The sequence below is a fragment of the Xiphophorus maculatus genome, chromosome 3 (assembly GCF_002775205.1).
Source record: "Xiphophorus maculatus strain JP 163 A chromosome 3, X_maculatus-5.0-male, whole genome shotgun sequence".
Taxonomy (NCBI): domain Eukaryota; kingdom Metazoa; phylum Chordata; class Actinopteri; order Cyprinodontiformes; family Poeciliidae; genus Xiphophorus; species Xiphophorus maculatus.
Window position 1 is genome coordinate 3,342,385 of NC_036445.1, and position 22,989 is coordinate 3,365,373.

Here is a 22,989-nt window from a genome sequence, read left to right on the forward strand (position 1 = left end):
TTCTATCTATATCCCCATCAGTCTCATATGTAAGACTGATGGGATTACATAGGGATTACAGCCCAGGCACTGGTTTCCTAGCATTTCCCACTGCAGTGCCCTCTTAAAGTATCATCACAGCATTTCAATCAGGTTGTGACTTTAAGTGGACTATTGCAGTCTTTTTCTAGACATTTTGTGCTGGTTCACTCTTGTTTTGCCAAAAATGCTTGTTTATCCAAAGATATTGGTTTTCAGAACTTCACTGTTCAAAAAGTACCTTGTTTTTGAAAATAACTTTCTTTGCAGAGATTTGGTCTATGTTTGGGGTGAATCAGTTGGGACATCCACACCTGGATGGTAACTTATCTTAAAAATTTTCCACTTGTGAATAATTTCTCCCTCTACAAACTTGTTTGCAAAGTTTTGAAGTTCTTCCGTGGTGAAGGAAAGCTACAGTGGTGATCTTTGCTAATGTCTTTCCAACTTGCCATTATGTTATGTTATGTACTCCAGATCAGCAAAAATCCTGCTTTCACAGAGGTGGCATCTTCTGATTCTTATACTTTTCTTCAATATTGTTTATAAGGAACAAGGGTTTGCTTGGGTTTTCGACTTTATGAATAATGACATTGTAAAATCTGTTATGTAATAGTGGTAAATGTAAATAAATTTGAAACCTCGTAATTACCATATAAGTTTTATAATGATTTGTTGCAGAAAAACTTGGACCTGAGCAAGAAGTTACTTTTAAACCATGTTTCTATATATGTACGTATTTTAATGTGCACAGACTAAGTCTTTATGCAAATGTGGGACGGACCAAACTCATCCAAGCATGAATCCTGACAGCGATCAAGTAAGCTGCTCTGTTTCATTAGAGAAGGGAAGCTATTGAACAGTTGAGACTTTCGCCTGAACATAGTTCCTTTTTAATTGTTTGACTTTTAAAAAAAACAAAAAAACATGGGAGTATTTTTGTTCATTGTCCTCTGCAGCTTGATGGGTAAGTCACATGACGTATTTATGAAGATTATTGAATATTTTATATTTTCATTCGGTTGGAAATATTTTTAAAATGTAAAGTACATATAAAACACACATTTAAGCTGTTCTAATACTCTCTTTTTTACTCTTGATTTTAAGGGGAGGTTGTGTGCATTTTAGTCCTATTTCTACATGATATCTTTATATTTAGTTATTTTTAGTTCTGCTTCAGTGAACCACATTTCCTCTCAGAACAGATGGCTCTGCTGTGAGGATAAAAACATATTTTTGTTCTCAGCTTTAGTCTAATGGTTTGCTTATGTCAGACAAAAGGAAAATAATAAAGGTGATGATGAGAACTCTGATCAATAAAGATACAAAAGCATAGAATCTCAAAATTCACATAACGAATGAAAAAACTTAATAAATCTGAAGTTTTGGCTTGTAAATGTCTGCTCTTAAAAGATTGCAATCTTAATATTTACGTTCTTTCAGTTGAATTATTAAACTTCCATAGATTCATATATTCCATTCCATTGCTGCTTAAAATTAGTTCTTACTGGAGTCTTTGAGCGTCCAATTGTGCTCAAAGTAATAGCATGTTGCATCATTTCTATTTTTTTCCAAATTGTAATTTCATCAATCCATACTGGCTTTTTGTTGTTTGTTTTTACCAATGAGACTTTGAATGGACTTCACAAAGGTGTCTAATTGTTATAGTACTCACAGGTAACTTTAACCTTTTTTTTTGATCACCCTAAGCCAATAAGTCATAATCATTTTGGCTATTTGATCCAGTTTATTGTTTTCCATTTTCTTCTTAATGATTTCAATTTCTAAGCATTTGAGATCATTTTAGTTAAGCTGCATAGTTACATGCATTTCTTTGTGTTCCCCTCTTCTTCAGTCAACTTTTAAATCAAAGTAGTTTTGTGTAAACATTTTTTAGAATGAGCTGTTTTTCACAGAGGCTGCACAACAACCAGCCTGTACGACTTCTGATGCCTTTAACTCTACATAAGAGCCACCTGATTAATACCTGTTGTCTTCACAAAATAAATGACTCAATAGATTATACTCCACACTGTTATTCATTTGAATCAATTAATGATTCAGTTACAAAGAATCAATAGTGTGCATGTGATGACTATTTGTTGTGTATGTTTTCTCTTATGCCACTACTCGTAAATTACTGGCCTTTCAGAAATAACTTCTAACGGAAACGGTGATAGACTGGATTAGTAATGTTTGACTGCTAATATTCTGAATATAGGTGTAACTTGTCCTCTGAAGTAACACATTCTCTCCTTTACAAAATTATTTATAATATTTATTTAACATTATATATACATTTTTACATTTCCAAACTGCTTTGCTTTAAATAATTAGAGATTTTGAGTTTGAAAATCTATCATGTCCTGGAAGCGTATTGAGTTTGATGATATTGGCTTTCCAAAGCTAAAGCTGTATGATTCTTATAGGCCATTTTTAGATAATTAACACCAAATTTGTATTATATATTTCATCACACTTTATCCATCACCGTAAACATCATTCCATTCTACAATTCTGACAGAGAGAAAACTGCTTTTAACCCGACATGTTCTCGTGTTTGTATTGTCCTTTGTCTTTTACCTGAAGGACCGGAAACAACAAAAAGGATATAGGGTCAGTAAAAGTTTTTTATTCTTCTTCCACAGGTAGTGTTGCTTCTGCTAACGGAATTATGTTAGAGCCAGACAGACCATTCTTGAGGGTGAAGATATTTGAGAGAGCTGAACTCGAATGCTGCTACAAAAATGCAGTCAACAACGCTATTTGGGTGAAGCGCCTTTCATCTGGCCAACCTGAGCCGGTCAACCTATCTGAAGAGGTGTTTCAAAATTACAGCAAGTCAAATGGCAAACAGTGTGGCTTCCTAACCCTGAAGAATGTCAAGCTGAATGACACTGGGATGTACCAGTGCCATTTTAACAACACTGATGTCTATACGCACGGCACCTACTTGCAGGTCTTCAGTGAGTATGTGGGCGTGGGGAGGTGGGGTGAGGGAGCACAATGCAGGACAAGCCAATCAGCAATGCCACTGGGTGTGTATGCGTGTGTGTGAGTGGAGTCAAGTGAGCACTAAGCACTGCTTACACCTCATAAGCCCCAAATCCTGTTAACCTTAGTCTGTTCAAGTTTCGTGTGAGTTGCTGAATTTCAACATATTGTAGTGAAGCTTAGGAATTATGCTACAACAATTATAATTACATCATGAGACTGGTCTTATTACAAGTGCTAATTATTCATGCAACATTAACACATAGTAATAAATAAAATGTCTAGTGCACCACACATAGCAACAACTTATTAACTTAATTGAATAGGGATGGATATTGAAATCTGTAAGCGCATGTTATACATGTGACAATCTGCATTAGTCTAGAGAAACTATCAAACTGACCCACTAAAGCTACTGGTTGCACACCAGTTCATACTAAACAGAAGTCTCTTTGACAGTAGTTAAAGTTAATGAAGTGCTTTCCTCTTGTTCGTGCATTTGCATGTACAATTAAAAGAAAGCAATCTCTTATTAATACACCAGCTGTTATGATGGTTTAATCTTTCTCTGCATGTTTAGAGCCAATCGAGAAGACAATAAACCTCAGTGAGAGCACCAAAAACAAGATCCTGACAGCTGAAGGAGTCTTGCTGCTGCTGTGTGTGGTTATTCCTTCCGCCTCGCTTCTGTTCAAGGTCAGAAAGTCACATTACACAGATTGATCAAATTCTTGTCATCTGTTGACATTACAGAGGTAGTTATCATTACTCTGTGTTCAGTCAGTTACTTATTTCTCAACAGGTTTTTTTTTTTTTTTTTTGTCAAAACTCTTTTTACCGTTAATTAGCCTCTTTTCTGTTTCCCCCTCACAGTCAAAGAAACAAAACAGACTGGAAATGAAAAAAATGAAACAAGAAGAGGAGAACATATATCAGGTGAAAATAATTACTTCTTTGCAAAAGTACTTGTAGTGCTTAAACTGTTTTCTATTTATTTGTTGTTTTCATTTTACTTTCAAACAAATTGTCTTGCTGGAGGGCGAACTCATTCCCTGAAAGTTTCAAGTCTTTGCAGCTTCTAACAAGTTTTCTTCCAAGATTTAAATTCTCATCAACTCTGACACATTCTGTTCCCTTTGTAAAAAAACCCCCAAAAAACCAAAATAAACTGCTGCATTTCCATCACCATGTTTCAGAGTGGTGGGGATGTGTTCAGTTTGATGCTTAGGTTGTTTTTAAGCATATAAGCCAAAAGGTTCAATTGGGTTTCATATCTAAAGTCTTTTTTTTTTTTTTTTTACATGTTTTGTGTCCCTTACATATCTTGTGACGTTTTATTAAGAGGAATCAGAGAAAAGGGGGTTGAATAAAACACTTCACACAACCTTACTTGCTCTGCTTTCTGTAAAAACACTATTAAAACACATTAGCCTGCAGTTCAAAAGTTAAACATTTATGAATAATTTTTCAAGGCACTGTAGTCAAAATGAGTGTCTACAAATATATAAATGTACTTTTTTTAAATCTTGGATCATTAGAGAGTTTCATATTTATTCACCGCGTTTCATTGTTTGGTGGTGTAACTTTGTTTTTTTGTTGTTTTTTTTTTAAATTTATGATTATGTCATACACCAGGGGCTGAATCTAGAAGACTGCTGCACAACATATGATCAGATAGAACGCTCCCAGACACAAAGCCAGTACCAGGATGTGTGCACTGCTATGGAAGAAAGGGAAGAAATCCTGGAGAAACCATGAATGAAAGCAGACGGAGGGGGAAAGCAGAGAATCTATTTCAGGAGCTGTGTGAAATGTGGTTGGATTATGACACACAATGGGTTTCTTCATTGCAGCACATTAAGTTTTGAACATTGCAGCTACATTTTTAGCTTTCTTAAACTTGCATTGCCTAATCACATTTTTCCTTCTGGGAATAATTCGTAAAGCTGGTGTTGAAACAATCTTAACACAACATCTATTCCATCAAGATTGCAGCAAGGATTTTATGGTACAAAATGATCAATAATGGTTTTGCAGATATTGTGTCTTTAAAAATCAATGTTCTGATTTTTCTTTTTTCGTTTTATTTAGCTGTTTTAGAATTAGACGTTTAAGCCTTTTAACAGTTTTGCTGTCAAAGTGTGATCTACTCTGATTTATATGACCTTATTCAGCTATTCGCTTGTATGATTTTTATTCAAGCCTTAATGATTTTTCTTATGGTTTCCTGCATATTTTGGATAAATTAATGTTAAAAACAAATAAAGAAATGCGTCAAAATTTCATGAAAATTTACAATTTTGTTTATTTGTAGAGCCGTGTTTCCCAACCCTGGTCCTCAAGGCACACCTCCCTGTGTTTAGGTGTTTTTTCTGCTTTTACACACCTAATTCAAACGACTGCAGTTCAGTAAAACCTGTTAATCAACCATCACCTTATAATAACGCAGGGAAACACCTAAAGCATGCTGGGCAGTGTCCCTTAGAACGAGTGAAAACATAATATTACTTACCAGCCTTCTGATTGGCTGTCGGACTGAACAGCCGTGATTCCATTCGCTTGACCTTCGTTGTGGGCGGGGTCTTAGCGCGGTCAGGTAGGTATGAAGGGGAGCTATGAGAGGCGGTGCGTAAACAGAGTGGCCGAAGATGGCGTCGAGTAAGAAGGGCGGAGGGAATAACAGACTGGAGAGAGTTGTGAATGGAAGACGCTCATCCAAATTCAAAGAGGGTCCTGTCGGTAAGTTTTCCCCTGCTGTGCCACCTCGCTTCCCGGCATTGGTCCTTACAGTAACTCCCCCTTTGTTAACGGAACGACTTCATCCTTACAGCTAACATATTAGCTGCTGGGTTAGCCGTTTTAGGGTAGCACCGCTGGATTTATAATAGTCTCTATTGACTTACTGTAGTGTCGATTAGAAACTAAGATATTAGGGTTATATCTACACAGCCTACTATCTGTCCGTCTTCCTGCCATGTCTGTAGTCAAGAGCATCCCCATTAGTCCTGACAGTATCCAGTAAAAATATCCATAATCGCGTTTTTACCCGATAACAAATGACTGTCATCTGTATTCATATAAAAATTTCAGGTCTTCCATCTCTAATGTCAACAGCTGACCCTGACAGCGCCAACCTGATCAGCAGGTACTTTAACAGTAAAAGGGGAGGGGGTCGGATGGATGAGTGGGTGTAGGATGTGAATGGGAAGGATTTATCTGTAAAGCGCTGTAGACAAATCTATTAAGACAATAGATGGTGATCTGCTGCTATGACACCAAAGAAGGTTGCCTCAGAATGACGATTAAAGAGCCTCCTGCAGGATGGCAGCAAGGCATTGTAGATACTTGCATCTTGCCTTGACTTGCTACAACTTTGATTGCATCATGCCAGACTAACCAGTTTGAAGCCTTTACTCCACAACAATGAGAATATTGTCATGTTTTCTCATACGCTCTTAAATTATCCATTTGTTACTACTGGGCATTTAATAGCCTTAGCTCCATATAATGAGATTACCAGTTTTTCGCCTAATCTTTGTTATTACATAAGGTGCCCAACATGCATAATTTTACATAATAAAACCAGATCTGATTGTGAGAATTTTAATTTTGCTGCCTTTAGATTACCATTGAACTAAGCCCTACATTTGTTGCCTAGGTGGGGGTGTGCAGGCTCATTGTTACTAGTTTCCTGTTGTTGATACTGTCAGAGAGTGCAAGGCTACTGTCTGGGACGCTACAGAGCCCAGGCTTGTGGAGTCTTCCTTCTGCTCCCCCTTTTCGTACTTCTGTATTATCATTTCGTCCCTTTCTTCCTCTATTTTGTGCCCTATTTATTGACTATAAAGTAGAGGGATAAAGAACATCTCAATAAAATACACAAACAAGGGGATTTATTTCAGGAACGCATATTAAAAGTGAAGTTTGGTTTAAAGGTAATGGAAACACCAGATTTGTTTCCCCTGTACATTTCAACGTAGCATAAAGACAAAAATGGACTTACTTACTTTTGCATGCGTCATTGTTTCAGTGTGGCATGTTCTCATGAATGCCATCAGTTTGTGGCACTGCCAAAGTGTTAGGAAACAGGTTCAGCGGCCTTCAGCTTCTCTGCATTGTTGGACCTGGTGTCTCTCCTTCCTCTAGTCCAGTGATTCCCAATCTGGGGGAGCTACTTAATCCCGTTGCTCTCCACTCTTCTGCTAAGCCTCGGAACCTTGATTTCCAAATAAAATGCTAAATTTGGTTTCACCAGAAAAAAGAACTCTGAACCACTGAACACAATTGCTTCTTCTCCTTTGCCCAGTTCCAAGGATAGTCTTAACACAAGTTTGTATCGCATTTCCCTGGTATGTCTGTTTGTTTCTCCTGGAAGCTCTGTAACCCACCAGACTTTGCTGGTATCAAACTCTGAAATGAGCTTTGCATCACCATTCTGTCAAAGCTGCAGTTATCACATATGCCTCTACAGTTTTTCTACAGGATTTCTCTCTCAGCGTTCCATTACAGCACTCTGTAAGCAGGCATTTTATTTTGCAATGGCAATTTTTGGTTACACTCCCTGTGGAGGGTGTGACAGTCTGCTGGACAACTGTTAAGTCAGCAGTCTTCCTCGTGATTGCGTAACATAACTGACTTAATTTTTTTTTATTGGTCTTGCTACATTTGTGAAAAACTGAATGGTAGATTTGAATTGGCTGTAAACTCTAATTGTGAAAATTTGCATTCTATACTTCTGTACTAGACTTTTTTGCACCCCTAGAAAATATCAGTCAAATATTCCGTCATATGAGAATATAACCGTATAAAGACAAGTGGAAGTCCTATATGAGCAAACCTTAAAACTTTCAACCTAAAAATATGCTGATGGAGGAATTGCTTAGGTGGGAACACTCCACAAGGAATAAATGTGGTGTTTTTATGTTCTAACTTTACTAAATTAGCTTGCTGTATGACTTTTGACAAGTACAAAATTAAAGCTTAAGAAGTGCCTGTTCAAGATTAGCACATCATCGTATTCTTATTATTATTCTTGTTGTTCTGATGATAACCAAGGCTCAGTCAGGGCTTTGAGTGAAAGAAAACAGTTCAGACTACATTTTGCCATAAATGTAGTCAAGCACCCATAAGCAAAAACTGTCTCATGGTTAAAATGTATAACCAACTGAAAAATAGTTAATGCTGTAATAGGTAAAATATCCTTACATCTTGCTTTTGACTTGTTTGTTGCTGATTTCTTTTTCTTTTCTGAAGGTTTTTTCATCCCTGAAAGGTTTTTTCATCCATGTGGTTTTTTGTTTTTAAATTATAAACTTTTTGAAACTTTATCTTGCTGTGAATTTTTTTTAAGAATAGTTAGCAGCATGTATAGCTTAATTACCTGTATTAGTCAGCATTTTGTTTTATAGTCTGACTGTATGCTCATATTGTAAGACAAGACAAAACAATAAAATGGGAGGGAACGAGAACCACAGGTTGATCGTGACTAATTAAATCTTTTATAAGCCATTTAAAATGGCTAAAGGGTTAGTATGGGAAAGGACGCTCTTGTGGTTGGTAAAAATAACAGAAAACAAAATGTTTCTTAAGTGATGTGGTGTTTATACATCTGTCCTTGGGTGAAAGGTCACATCTCCCTCCATCAAGTTATGAAACACTCTTCTGTGATATCAGCCAAAAAGTCTGAGGTCATGTTTTCCACAGAAAAAAAATCCTCCGAATTTCTTAAAATTATTTTAATTTTTTTAAGGCTTCACATGTTTGCTGTGCAATTATTCGCATTTCTCAAGGGTTTCCACTTGCTTCTAATTTATTATGGGATAACTGATTATAGATGCTAAATTTAAAAGTTAAACTCAGCCTAACGTGGACATCAAAAAAGTATAATGTTACAATATTACTGAGTAGAATAAAAAAGGTAGCATTAAATTACTTATCTTATACTTTTGATTAGTACAAATATGGTAATTACCACTTATAAATTCTTGGTGTTCTTTTTTCTACCGACCTTTATGTAGCTGTGTTTGCTTTAACAAATAATACATTTAGAAGGTGTATTATTCACCTGCTGTTTTTTATGTCAGTTTAATTGAAATAAGTTTTCATATCCCTTTAATATTTCATGTTTTGTCACAATATAACCACAAATTTCAATGTATTTCATTTGGATGCAGTGTGATGGACCAATACAAAGTATCCCATAGTTGTAAAATGGAAGGAAAATAACTGATTTAAAATTATTATTATTATTATTACTATGTTATTGCAGAATCACTTTTCACTGCATTCTATACCATTCTAATTATTTTCCTCCTATCTAAACTGTTCCACTGTAGCTCTTGATATATATTTAGGGTTGTTGTCTTGCTGGATGGTGAACCACACCATTACAAATTGGGGGCTCGTCCAGGATCTACTCTACATCACCACATCATGATGCTACCATCATGATGTTTCACCAAGGATAAGTTGTGTTCATGGTGCATTTTTAGTCTTCTGCCACATGCAGAATTTCACATCTACTCTGCAAAGTTGCTTCTGACCAGATTATTGCTGTGTCCTTTTCATGGCTTGTAGAAAACTGCCAAGTTGGGAACAAACAAAATGTGTATAGCTTTCTATCAACAGTATTCTATTTCTATCTGCTTTATCTTGGTTTAACACATACTATCCTAAGAACATACTTTAAAGTTTGTGTTTGTAATTCAATAAAATGTGTAAAATCTCAAAAGATATCACTACCTTTCCCCGATCATTGTCTGATAACCGGTGATTTAACTTGTTTATACTTCTTGTAAGTGACCTTTGATAATACAGTATAAATCAAATTAAAAACATTTCAGATGCTGTTTTGCTTTCATAGCTGTATGTGTGCCAGTGTTGAGGTTTTGCCAACTGAGCTAAAGTTCACAGGGTGTTGCAAGCTGACCAGCCAATGGCAGTACAGCCCTCTGTCACAGGGGAGACGGTTAACTGGAAAATGGTTTGTTCCTAAATTTCCTGTGTTTTTAAATGTGGCGGGAGGAGGAGTTTAGAGAAGGATACCACGTTGCTCCCAAGGACTAGAAATATGACATGCTCTCATACAGATTAAACCCAAAGAGCTATGCAGTGAAGATGCAGGAGAAACAGATCCACAACATCAACTAAACACACATCTCTTTATCTTTTCCTTTCTTTTTTTCATGCTTTCAATGCTCTCATGGAAGAGAGGAGGCTGACATGGACAAAGCCTTGAACTCAGATTCTGGTAAACATTTATTTATTTTAATCCGTACCAGTCATTTATGTGTTGTCAGGAGCAACGTCTCTTTTGGCCCCGCAGGAGCCATTGTCAGAAATGTTGCTGGTGTTGGTTGTTGTACATGACTTATTAATGCCCACGTTCATTCATCTTTAATGTGGAGAGACAAGCTACAACTTAGTAGTTACACTAGTGGGCTTACAGCGACCACTTCTGTCATTAAAGCACAAAAGAAGCTTTATTCATTAGCTGACCACCTGTACTGCCCAAAAGGCTCTAAAGAGTTGAGAAGCCAGGAGGTGAGTCATGTTTTTCTCCTAATAGATGAGTAGGTTGACAGCTCTTCTGGCATTAGTGTGAAAGCACGTTCGTGTTCTCAGAGGCATTATGTAAAAAAAAAAAAAAAAAAGTGTGAAATGCTATTTCATTCTGATGAGATGGTAGCAACTCGCCTAACTGTTTTACATTTGCATAGCATTTGCATGAGAGATGCTCGCTGAAGTTAGATGGGGGTGTAATGTCTGCCGACTTCATTGTTATTAAGTTTCTGAGCCTCTTATGCTGATCTGGGTTCGTAAAGTTCATCCCTGGCTTACTCTGTCAACATCAGGCCATGCTCAGAGGAGAAAGTTGATGAGAGCGTTGCATCCCTGTGCTTTAATTAAGCTATGTAATTTGTATTTTGGCTGCAGGCCCAAGATCGTTTGACTTCAGTGGTGTCATTCGGGTGACTCTTTGATTGGACCAGCCACTGTATCTACTAACGCAACCCTGCTGAGAATGCAAATAGAATATTGCCTTTCTATAAATGCTCTAGGCCTCTACAGTTTTGCTGATGTGTAGTTTACTTTCAGATATTATACATTCATACCTGTGTATAATCCTCTGGCTGGAACCATGCATGTGTTTGTTGTTACCTGCTGAACTGCTCTGAGTGTTATAGGCTTTCGTCATTGATCCCCGTGATGAATTCATATGACTAATGCTTGCATAACATCAGAGTGAGTCGATAGAAACTCCAAGATAACGCACCCACACTGTGTGTCTGCTATCTTTCAGACTTTGTTAACCAAAAATATGCTAAATTATTTCACTCCTGCCAGCCCACGTTGTGTTTTAGTAAGCTTCTGTTTTAAGATAAAGTTCGAACTGCTGAAAGAAAATGTAGGACTTGTCCTATTTAAATGTGTTGAAAGAACCGGTGGGAAACCTTCCAATATCTCAAATGTCAACTGAAATCTTATGTTGCACTCTGCTTAGATTGATTTTATTTTTAAGTGTAATGTCAGTGTCTAAAATTATTGGAATAGCACATTAGGATTTCTGTAGAAGAAATATTTTCCATGAAATCACCAGATGAGCTTGTGTTGCATAAAGAAATCTTTTTACTTTGCTGATTTGATGTGAAAAATATCCGAAACAAACTGATTAAACATGATGCTGAAGTAATTTATCGTTCTGTATTTATGTACAAGCAAATAACTGAATATTCCCTTACAAAAATTTGCTCTTGGTCTTCCTAAATTTCTAATTTAGCCAAAAAACTAAACAGTTTTTTTTTTTTCTCATGACTTTGGGGCCATTTCATACTCTTAGCAGATGCACTGTAACTGCTGGAGCCATGCATCTGTTGTTTTTTTTTTTTTTTTTCAAAAACAAAGTCCTCGCTGGACTGTTTGTGACTCTGCTGACATCTGCATAGAGACTTGTTCACAATATAAATGAAGTGTGTGGAGTTGTGCTTAGAAACTGTTGTACAACTTCCAAGCAATTAGAATAAACTTTTCTCATATTAAATGAAGTATGAGAACTTCAACTGCTCTCCATTATAGAAACAGCAGCTTAATGTCTTGGAAATGCTTCCAAACAGTCCGCCCAATGGTTTTCCATAACAACGAGGAGCAGCAGTCACCTAAAGGTTTTCAAGATGGTAGTTATCTGAAGTCTATATTCGCATATTCGAAGGCTTGGTAGCCCCTGTTCCAAATATTGAGATATTTGCAGCATTTTTAATAACATCTGAACAGGTTGTCTTTTCTTTTTTTTTGACAGTTAAATTAAATAAAGTACTGACTGTTTACTACTGTTTACTCAGAAAGTAGCACCTGATTTATTTTTCTCTTTTGTGGAATTGCCTTAAAAACCTGCCTGAAGAAAAACGGAAAACAAACTCCAGCTCCTAAGAAATTGTCGTGTTGATTAATGTCCTGTTGCAGGTGTCAAGGGAGTATTATTGTTCCCCTGACAAACTGAAAGTACTACTTCTATTAGTCATTGTGAACTGGAGGAAAAACTAAATAAGTGTGACCATTGTGGTTCAATTACTCCTATGAGCCTCAAGACAATATTTCACTCTTTAAGCATCGTTTCTCTTCTATCTCAAAAGGTGAACTTAAATTTCTACCTAAATTTACTCTTTTTTTCCAAAGTCCAAATATTATTTTCACCACTTTATGCTGGTAGCAACTATTATGTTACATCACTCATGACAACCTCCCGTGTCCATGCATAACACTATATTCACCCAGGATGAAAGCAGTGACTTCAAAGTCTCCAGATCATTTTCGAATTCATAAAATGAAGATTTTATGCAAGTTTGTTTTAACCCAGTGAGAAAGAGGAAGTCGGGGGAACTGATGTGTGGCTGCAGTAGCGTGCTGTGGCAGAGTTTACGCTGCATAAACTGTTGTTTTCATTCCTCAGCTTTTAGCTGGATCCTCCCAGTAAATTCAAAGTTCCGGTTGTTTCATAATCTCAGGGCAAAAATGAGTTTCAAATTGAAACTCAAATGTCTTTTTGTGGGTTCAGGGAGATATCTGAACCCACAGCTTTCTTGCTTTTCCTGCATAGATGTTTGTAGTAAAACTGCTCATGATATTCTTTATCTGTGTCACCAATAAGTAGCCACATTGCTCGTTATTTGGGAGGTAAAAAAAAAAAAGTTTTCGATTACTGTGAGAGAGATTCAGACTTTTTTTTTTTTTGTTTGTTTTTAACTTTTATTAAGCCCAGATGTATTCATAACCCCCTGGCAGATTTGGATTAGAAGAAAGCTTTGAAATTGAGTGCATTGTTTCTAAATTAAATTAATATAAAAGTTTTTGGAGTGACTCAGTCTGACTTAAATTTGACAGAAAATCTGCAGAGGGAGCTAAAGATTAGGAGGATGGTAAATTGACCAGAGTTGGAGCTCGTCCCAGAGGATGAATTGACAAAATAGCAGTGGAAGCTTTCAAAAAGTTCTGAAATCACAAGGACTTGGTTGCTGTAATGCCAATACAGTCTTTTAGATTTATTATTGAGAAGGATATAAATTATCTTTAACATTCCAATTTTGTGAATGTGAATTATAAACTGAGATTTTTGGTTTTACTCTTGTCCATTGTCATCTTGTGAGATTTCTGTCATTTTCCTTTAAGAAAAATCTTCTTGAAGAAACAATCTGCCAAGGGGTTGAATAATTTGGGGCATAACTGTATGTCATTATTCACATGTTATAGTGTTGTCCTGTTTTTATTGGCGTGACAAAAAAAACAACACATTTTCAGATTATCACTTTGAAACCTTTGAAGCTCCTTGGGTTTTCTGTCCCAAAAATGAATTTAAAGTTAATTTTAAGGACATAGAATAAGTTTCAAGTAAATATGTGAGATTTAATTCTTAATTTATCGCAACACACCTCACATTTAAGTGTTCTTTATCTACTCGTATCTACATCTACAAGTACTAATTAAGGTAATTATTAAAAATGATTCACAATAAATTCCTTTCGTTCTTGTCTCTAAGTTCTGACCGCTGTGGAGACGCTGTCTTCTCTTACACGTCTCTCTTCTGTCTCAGTATGACAGTCAGCCAGTAGAGGAACCGCGAGCCGGTTCCCATAGCTGGCATGGAAACCGACGTCTCGGATGACTTGGCACAGGAACACAGTCCAGCAGGAACAGATCCTGTCCTATCATTGTCCTCCATTAGGAAAGAGATATGAGCACGTTTGATAAACATACCAAGCTGTGTGATGTCAGCTGCACGTCTCCTCTGGGACACTTTCATGAGCATGTTTGGATGTTTTTCTTCAGTTTCTGGCCAATCTGTTTGTTCTCAGCAGTGACCTGTTAGCACAGGGCCTCTGCCTTCTCCTCCTGTTCCATGCAGATCTTGTGGGGATTTTAGCTGCTTAGCCTGGGTTTACATCACTTAATTTCAAGCCTTGTTTAACACATTTCAGCCCAGGAGTCCCTGTACGCCATGCAGCAGGGGCTTAGTTATCCAGACTAAGAACATTTTGTTGGATAATTCCAATGGGTGCAGTGTTTCTCTTGGATGTTCTGACAAGATCAGACTAATGGGCTTGTTCTTAACCTCTATAGAAACGTGAGATTGGAGCCTTTCCATTCGATAAAAGTGTAAATGTCATTACTGGTCAGTTTTGTTGAAATTACGTAAAGCAAAGGGACATTAATGACAAATAAATGGAGTTACACTTATACAGTTTCTAAAAATGTCATAGAAACTGAAATGTTGTCAGCAAATCTCATTTTGTTTTATCTCCCTTTTCATGTACTTTTTTCAGTGATGGACACCCAGGCAGTGTTTGCAGCACTTTACGGCGTATGTGAAGAAAATGTGGCTTTCTTCTCGGGTGGAGGCAAGGGGACCCAGGGTGATGCTGGTCGACGTCTGGTGGAGGCCATGAAACTGATCCAGGAACACGCTCGCAGTTTGGAGCCTGTTATTTCTGGCTTTACTGCCGTTTATCAACATTTTGACTTTGATCCACACATACCTGCTAATGGCTATCGCTCGCTCGTCAAGGTAAGCTGCGCAAAGCTTTAAAGTCTTATTTTTTTTTCTTTTTGTCTGCAGGAGTCGAATTTAAAATTCTTGTTTCTCATTTCCAACTTGGTGCAGCTAGGAGGATAAAAATCGTTAACTCTGCAGTAGATTCATATCAATATTCCCTCGCCCTGATGAAAAAACGCTCCATCTTTGACTTGATATTGCTTTGTTTCAAGGTCGGCACATTTGTTGCAGAGATTGATTTTTATGTTGCAAATCGGGGGTAGGTGAATCCGCCAACTGCACAGTTGCCAACGACTACTGGATCCGATGTGTTTTAATCTTTGACGCTTATTGATAAATCATCACGACCTTCAGTTGGTGCAGCAGACTATAACTGAATGTGTTTGGCAAATGAATGCTGCTCTGTTCTCATCGCCCTTGATTTACACATTGATGATCCCTCTGGTTTTTGCAGATCTTCTTCTGCTTTTTTTTTTTAAACATGTTTGCAGGAGGTCACAAAATATTTATCCCCTTTCAATGTTGTTATGATTTAACTTACAACTTCTGCGTATTTTAAAAGTAATCTATTTCGTGAATGGAGTCTAATTATGTGTAATTTATAGACAAGCTTTTGAATTTCCCAGTTCACTGTTCTGTTACCTAAAATGTGACTTTCTAGATAGGCGAAAGTTTGGAGACGCACCACAAGTTATTTTAAGCTTTCCCTTCAGGCACTTCCAAAAGTATTTGTTTTAACAGTCTAAAGTTTTGACTTGCTTGAAATTCTTATTTTCAGGTTGTACGTTGCTGTCTTCTCCACATCATCCACAAGGGGCGCTACATCACAACCAACCGTCGCAGCATCTTCTTTCGGGTAGCGCACAACATGCGGGAGATGGAGGCGTACTGCAATGCGCTCTGTCAGCTGCGCGCCCTGCTCTACTTGGCGCAGCGCATGCTACATGACAACAGCCACGGAAACCTGTTCTTCCAGGATGAAAGTGGCCTCAGCGAGAGTTTCGTCCGGGAATACGCCTCCATGCATAAAGGATGCTTCTATGGCCGCTGCCTGGGTTTTCAGGTGAGATGTAATAAGTGGTTCGGAATGCGTATGAGTTACAGGTCCCTCCCTGGTTATGAATAATACTCCTACTAGTATTATTCATAACCTAGTACCTAGAGGTAGAGCAAAAAATATCGAATCAGTGATTCTGATTAATGTTAGGGTATTGAAATGAATCCTAAATGGATAAACGTAAACAATCCCGCTGTCTAAACAGTCCTCTTCTGCTTCTCTTTTGTACTGATGAAGGATTAGAATATAAGTGACTTTTTTTTGTTTTGGTTTTTTTATATGACTTTCTCTCTCCAGTTTACGCCGGCCATCCGACCATGTCTTCAGACCATCGCTATTGGCCTCGTGGCCTTTGGTGAAAACTACAAGCGTCATAAGTCAGGAATAGGTTAGCATCGCCTCATCGACCAGCACACATTGCTCTCATTCATCCTCACATCTCTTCTGCATTCCTCCGTGGTCCCTGACTGTGTACCTTTTTGATGTTGTGTGTTTGGATTTTAAATGCTCTTTCATCCTTTTTGCAATCTCGAGGGCTAGCTGGTGTTTTTCTTGTATATTTCAGAATGTTTTGAACATTCACACACAGTTAAGCACAGAGACTGGTTCATATACAAACTTGTGATATACACACATGCACTCAGACATAAATAATTAACACTAACAAAGGAATACCCCCACTCTGATGGTTTCTTGTGCTCTCTGCTGCACCTCAGTGGACGCAGGAGGTATTGCACCGTATGGTGAGTTTATTGGTACCTTTTCATTGTGTTACTCTTTATTGACTTGGAAGACATTTTAACATTACTCTTGAGTTGTTCTTTTTACACCATATCTTCTATCATCCTGAATATTTTTATTCTCTTAGCTTAGTGTTGGGTGTTTTTCTATTTTACTTTGAAAGAAATTTCAATTACCTGAGTGGTATTTTATTGTATTAAAATATTTATAAAGTGATATATTTCAAGTATTTATTTCTCTTATTATATTTTATTTTAGAATTCAGCTTATGAAACTCAACACTGTTAATCAGAAAAATTTAATTTAGACAACAAACTAACACTTCTGTTGTAAAAATCCATTCTTATAGATCTTGGTTAACATTCCAATCTCCTGAGAAACTTGGGGTTTTCATTAGCTGTAGGTCTAGTTAAAATTAAACAAAAACATACTTGAAATGTATAGCACTCCATGTGTAATAATATAATTACCTTTTTGCATTGGATTTTAATACATAGAGATTCACCTGTATTATATCCTCTTATTTACTGTCTGACCTTTCCTGAAATTATTATTTTTTGGAGAACCAAAGATGCATTTTACTGAATGAGGCCCAAGTTTTCCAGCTGTGTCTCTATTTCTGATGTTTGCTGTGGCCTCGTTACATTTACATTTGCTTTCCTCCTGTATTTGACCTTCATTATCAGTAACTTGTTCCTTATTTTTTTTCAGTGTTTTGGTTACATTTATTTTATTTATTTTCATTTCATTTGTTTTAACTCATATTCCCTAGACACTCTCTTTTTCTCATTGTTTTGGTTCTGCTTTGTCCTTCACATTAGCCTCTCATGCATCCCCTCCTCACTGTGCCACCGTCTTCCTTTTCCCAGGTGTGGCAGCCAGCTCTTTCTTTACCTCGGGCAAGTATGCCATCGACCCGGAGCTGAGGGGGGCAGAATTTGAAAGGATAACTCAGAACCTGGATGTACATTTCTGGAAGGCCTTCTGGAACATCACAGAGACAGAGGTCTTGTCGGTGGGTAATATCTTCCTGTTGCTACGCACGTGGACACATTGTAAGACATTTGTAATGTGTAATATTTGATTTTACTGCACAGAAACATTGTAATTTAGTTATCACATATATTATACATTCTATGCCTCTCTGAGAAAATTACCTTTTTGTCTTTTTTTTGTTTTATTCCAGAGAACAGTAGTAATAATGGAAGAAATTCATTTCATCTTGTTTTTCATAATACATTCATCCAGTTTCTTATCCTCTCCAGTGACCAATAATTTTGGTCACTGGAGACCAAAATTATTGGTCAAGAATAAAAGACAGACTCATGTCTTTATGTGGGTTTTTTCTCCAGAGTCTTGCCAGTATGACCTCTACTCAAGTCAAGGTGAACAGAGCGCTTTCTGTGCCTCCTGTGTCCTTTGACCTTCCTCTAGCCACAAACCACAGAGCGTCTGTAACAATAGCTCCACCATCGGCGCACATCGGCATCGCTCCTGTTCAGATGAGACTCATTTCTTATGAGTTGCGTGAAGGACAGGTAATTCCTTTTTAACTTCAAGTTTCAATGAACATGGCTGCAAAGACACTAGCTCTTTTTTTTAAGTAGAAACCCTGGCAAAATTTTCTAGGCATCTTAAAACTTTTTTATGACTGTTTTTCTTCTATTGTTTTTTTAACCTTCAAAATCTTCAAAATTGGCTGGATCTGACTTTTGTTTTGTACTGCTTTACTGGCAGATCCAATTTCCTCCTTGAACCATCCTAATTTTTCTATCACTTAACTTTTTAACTGGACTTCTTGTTTCTGTCTCAGAAGCAAGAATTTATTCCAGGGGCCGGCTGTCTCCATTTCAGCCTGTTGTTCTTTCATTATTCACTGGTAATAAACCAGAAATTCTAACAGCAAACATCTTAAGCCAGTGATAATGCTCCAACAAGACAACAGTGTTCTTTTATGCTGTCGGAATCCAAGCCTACAGCAGTAGAAGTCCCTGCTGTTTGTTCCTGTTGATAAATAGGAATTATTATGCAGTTCTGCTAGCGCAGGACGAGTTGGCAACAAGCTGCTGCAGAACCACCAGCTTATCCAGCTTTCAGAGGAGCTCTGCTGCTGACTTCAGCTGCAAAAATATCAGCACAGACATTTGACTCTGTTTGCAGCACATACACCATGCATACAGTTTATTTGTGTGTGGCAAAAATTATAAAGAGAGAATGGAAAGTTTGGAACCAAAACTTATATGTAGATTTTTAATCCAATGTATTTCTCTTTCTTTATAGGACAGCGAGACTCTGCTATCTCTCTCTCGATCTGAGGGAGGTGCTATTTCTCTATCCCTGGGGTTGAAGACCAAGCGCCTCCCTTCTTCCCCCTGCCTTCTCATCCACTTCCATGGAGGAGGCTTTGTGGCACAGACCTCAAAGTCCCATGAGGTGAAATGATGCTCCTGCATGAAATAGTTGAATTTTTTTTTAAAAAGAAAGCAAATCCTCAGTTCAAAAGCAAATGGCAAAAATAATTTTTACTTTATTTTTTTTTGTTTTTAAGCTAATGTTTTTAGGGACAAAATGGCTTAATTGTTAAATATTGAATTATTTTTAGCACGGCACATTGATATGGTAATATTAATTAGAATAAAAAAGGTAAGTAATATGCAAAGATAGCAAACGAAACAAATTACAGACGTAGTTCCTTGCTGTCAGACTAGCTACTCTAGTGTTGTTTTCCCCCTATTTGAGTAGCTTTCATTAGAGCAGTCATCCAGTCTAATTCACCTTTTGTTTTCCTTCAATAGTGTTTACTCAAACTAATTGTATCGAACCCCAGATAATTAAAGAGACAGATACAAGTTGACAACAAAGGGGCAATTGGTTGCCATTCTGCTTTCCCTGTCAGTAGTGCTGCATGTAATGAGCTGCTAAGCTAATTATTGTTGTAATTATTCCATGAAAACTTAATTGAGAGTTTGACCACTCTCTTTGCTTTCTTTACTCACAAAGTGCACAGAGAGCTGCCCTTGTCTATGCAGCACATTAGTGCTTTAGTTACTGGCTTCATCCTTGCTGCTCAAGGCTTGATCCGAGGCATGGGTCAGTATCAAGATTCTCACAGTTTGATAACCTCAAGTAAAATATCAAAATAATGCTAAAGTAATTTAACTTGTGTCATCACAGTTTTAAAAATTTTATTTATTTTAATTTTAATACGAAGGCTTGGGCCAGAATAGAGAATGAACCTGTACAATTTTGTCACTTTGAAGTGATTATTGTGATAAATATAACATATTTTTACCACTCTGATCTATAGTAATGCTGGGAGGTAAACAGGATAACATTTGCTGGTTAGTCAAGTTATCTAATAGCCAGCCTGCAGTCTGCTGCTTTACAAACATCCTGCTCTTAGTTATAAACTTTAGTTTCAAAGCGGCGTTATGGGTGGTGCTTAATTTCCACAGTCACAGTGGATTTTTCTGGCAACTGACAATATTTCCAAACAGCCGAGTTTGTCTTTCTTTCAACCGAGTTTTAATTTAGATGACTGGATTCAAAATCATAAAGCCAGTATTTAGAGGCCAAAAACTGTGTTTTTTTTTTTTCTTTAAACATAATGATGCAGATTTTTGTGTGTGTGTCTGTATTAAAAAAAGGAATAAGATTTTCTTAAATTTTAGGATCAACTCTTTTGGCTTTTGTCCAGTAATTTAAAAATGCTTTTTGTCTTTTCTCAACAATAACAGGCTATGGGTCATTCTCTTTGAAAATTCTCCATTTGGCAGAGTTTAATGTCAGCTTTTGACTAATAGTCACTGGATATTTGTGGTCTTACTTACAGTGGAATTAAAAACAAAAGAAGACATGGTTAATAATCATTTATACCTTGATTTGCACATTTTCCATTTGGAAGATTTTACCAATAACTCATAAAAGTTGTCTCAACTTTCTGAATTGAATTGCAGTCGCTGGTCAGATGAAATCGTACTGAGACTGGTAAATGGTTTGCGAGCTTCAATTCAGACTTTCAGGTTTAGGAACACTCTTTGAGCCAGTAAACTGATGGGAACGGGCAGTTCCGTACTTTGCCCTGTACTCCATTAAGTTTTTTTTATATTTTTCCAATAAATTCCTTGGCACTATTGGCCTTTATTGAGTAAATGGGGTGCAGAGACGACGAAGATGTGCAGCAAATCTAAGACTGGTAATTGAGCCCAGGACAATGGCACATGGTGCATGTGCTCTACCAACTGAGCCACGACGCTAAACAGAAACTCCTACATCTTTTTCTGACATTTAAGTAAAAGCCCTTTAAAAAATATTGAAAGTTTTTTTTTCTTCATTGCTGTCAACAAGACAACGGCGAACCTTCCTCTTTTTTTTAACTTGAGCTGTCCTGCTTCTCACGAGATGACCTATTCTCCATGCATCACTAATTTAAGCTGCGGAGCATCCTGCATCCTTCTGCGTATCATGCACTTCTCCTGCCTGCTTCTTTGAACCTCTCCAACATCAGTGGGCTCTGAGGTCAGATGCTCTTTTCACTCCCTGTTACGTGAGCGAGCCACTCGGTGGGGGCAGAGACGCGAGTCTCACTACAGAACTTGTGTGAGCAGCATGTGGATGGAGCGACGAGATCGGAGCTGGGAAAACCCTACATTATTCTGTCAAACATTTACACTTCAACTCTTTACAGCATAGCTATCCCTTAAATCCAACAACCAGCCTGTCCCTGCCTGGATCTGTTTTAATGAACTTATTTTCTAGTTAAAGTGTGTGCTACAATACTCCACAGGAGCAGCACATGCATTACTTGCTTAGCTCATCTTAATGAAAGAGAGAATTGTGTTACCAATGGTTTGATCCCGTTTATCCTGTGCCGACATGGCCATCTGTGACTGTTTGCAGTATTTAGCTACTTACAGCTGTTACAAGACAAGGCTCTGTGAAATTGCAAAGGACATGGGCATCCTTAGTCTACAACTGCATGGTAGCTTGTGGATGAAAGGGCGCAATCACGAGGGTGCGGAGTGCTGTCATGTTGGATTAAGAAAGAAAGAATTACCCCAGGCTCTAATGGAAGACATGTCGGACTGTCCTTCACTCTTTTCTTCTTGTTTGCAGTCCTGCCAGTGTCTCAGACAATTCTTTGTTCACTTGGTATCCTTTGTCACATTTTGGCACTGATGTTTCCCCTCTTATTTTCATATATATATTTTTTCTTCCTTGACTGTCTGAATCCCTCATGGAAGAACACGAAAGGGAGAGCCGAGAAAAAAAAGTTTTTCTCTGAGAATCAAAACCAAATGTTTTCTCTTGTATCCTTCCCAACATCCATGTTATGTCCTCCAGCAGAAAAAAGTTTAAAAGACAGAGCTCGATCTCAGTTGCAGAATGAGCCAGTGGTTGATTCATTGTGCATTAAAGTTCTGATCAAGAATAGATGTAATGTCTGTAATTTATGCAGAGCATCAAGTGTTGGGTAGCAGTATTAAAGGATTGCAGATTAACAGCTTTGCCTGTCTGAAAGTGAGTCGGAGCTCTCATTAATTCCCTCTTTGGAAACCCAAGAAGAGTATATATGTGAAGAGTTTCCAAAGTCATGTAAAATTAAACAGCCTCTATCCCACCTCAACAAGAACACTCATTTCTTCTCTGCCCACTGGGCTATGTGTTGTGCGTGCACAGCGTTTTTGTTTTTTTCTTTTTTTTGTGCAGGCAGCTGATGTGTTGCCTCGGACTGACAACTTTGCCACACACTCAGCTGCATCTTCTAACTCATTGTAGACTCCCAGTCAGTGAAGAATGTTGTTGTCAAATGTTTATCCTCACCTTAGGAATACCTTTCACTGATTCACACATCGCCTAAATCAAAGCTGTGCTCATTCTGCAAGCTCGCTCACTTCTCTGTTGCTGTGATCCAAGATTTAGTGTGACAGATTAAGGCTTAAACACACCCAAGCTGACTGCTGTTTTATTTTATTTTTATTTATTTATTTTTCATGCTAAATCACAAGCTGGTGGTGTGACATTCAAACATGCACACACCTTCATTTTCCCTGGCGGTTTGAGTAAAGATGTTTCACTTTGACTAAAAGCACTGTCACAGCAACTCAAAAGTATTAAAGCTAAACAGAGAACAGGG

The 22,989-nt window shown here is 37.5% G+C and overlaps 2 protein-coding genes across 5 annotated transcripts in view; both read left to right on the plus strand.

Annotated features, from left to right (window-relative positions):
• The first annotated feature begins 856 nt into the window (after positions 1-856).
• Positions 857-5,303, plus strand: cd79a (CD79a molecule). Its single transcript, XM_005808587.3, has 5 exons — positions 857-985; positions 2,667-2,984; positions 3,593-3,708; positions 3,886-3,948; positions 4,648-5,303. Exons 1-5 carry the CDS (start codon positions 946-948, stop codon positions 4,768-4,770), a joined length of 660 nt encoding a protein of 219 aa, XP_005808644.1. The 5' UTR covers positions 857-945; the 3' UTR covers positions 4,771-5,303.
• Positions 5,304-5,597: 294 nt separating this feature from the next.
• The window catches only part of lipe (lipase E, hormone sensitive type), a 30,909-nt gene continuing 13,517 nt past the window's right edge, over positions 5,598-22,989 (plus strand). The window contains exons 1-9 of one of the 4 annotated variants that reach the window (XM_023330664.1): positions 5,664-5,751; positions 10,221-10,261; positions 14,826-15,067; positions 15,834-16,118; positions 16,410-16,500; positions 16,829-16,855; positions 17,723-17,868; positions 18,206-18,391; positions 19,134-19,286. In XM_023330664.1, coding sequence (XP_023186432.1) covers positions 10,234-10,261; positions 14,826-15,067; positions 15,834-16,118; positions 16,410-16,500; positions 16,829-16,855; positions 17,723-17,868; positions 18,206-18,391; positions 19,134-19,286 — 1,158 coding nt within the window. In that variant the 5' untranslated portion in view covers positions 5,664-5,751; positions 10,221-10,233. Of the gene's footprint in view, positions 5,752-9,836; positions 10,262-14,825; positions 15,068-15,833; positions 16,119-16,409; positions 16,501-16,828; positions 16,856-17,722; positions 17,869-18,205; positions 18,392-19,133; positions 19,287-22,989 lie in introns of those variants that run through there. The other 3 variants (XM_023330662.1, XM_023330665.1, XM_023330663.1) reach the window with 3 other exon arrangements.

Coding starts and splice junctions, on each gene's coding strand:
- cd79a (XM_005808587.3), top strand. CDS start 946: ATGGGAGTATTTTTGTTCATTGTCCTCTGCAGCTTGATGG. Junction 2,985..3,592: donor CACCTACTTGCAGGTCTTCA/GTGAGTATGTGG, acceptor CTGCATGTTTAG/AGCCAATCGAGAAGACAATA. Junction 3,949..4,647: donor AAGAGGAGAACATATATCAG/GTGAAAATAATT, acceptor GTCATACACCAG/GGGCTGAATCTAGAAGACTG.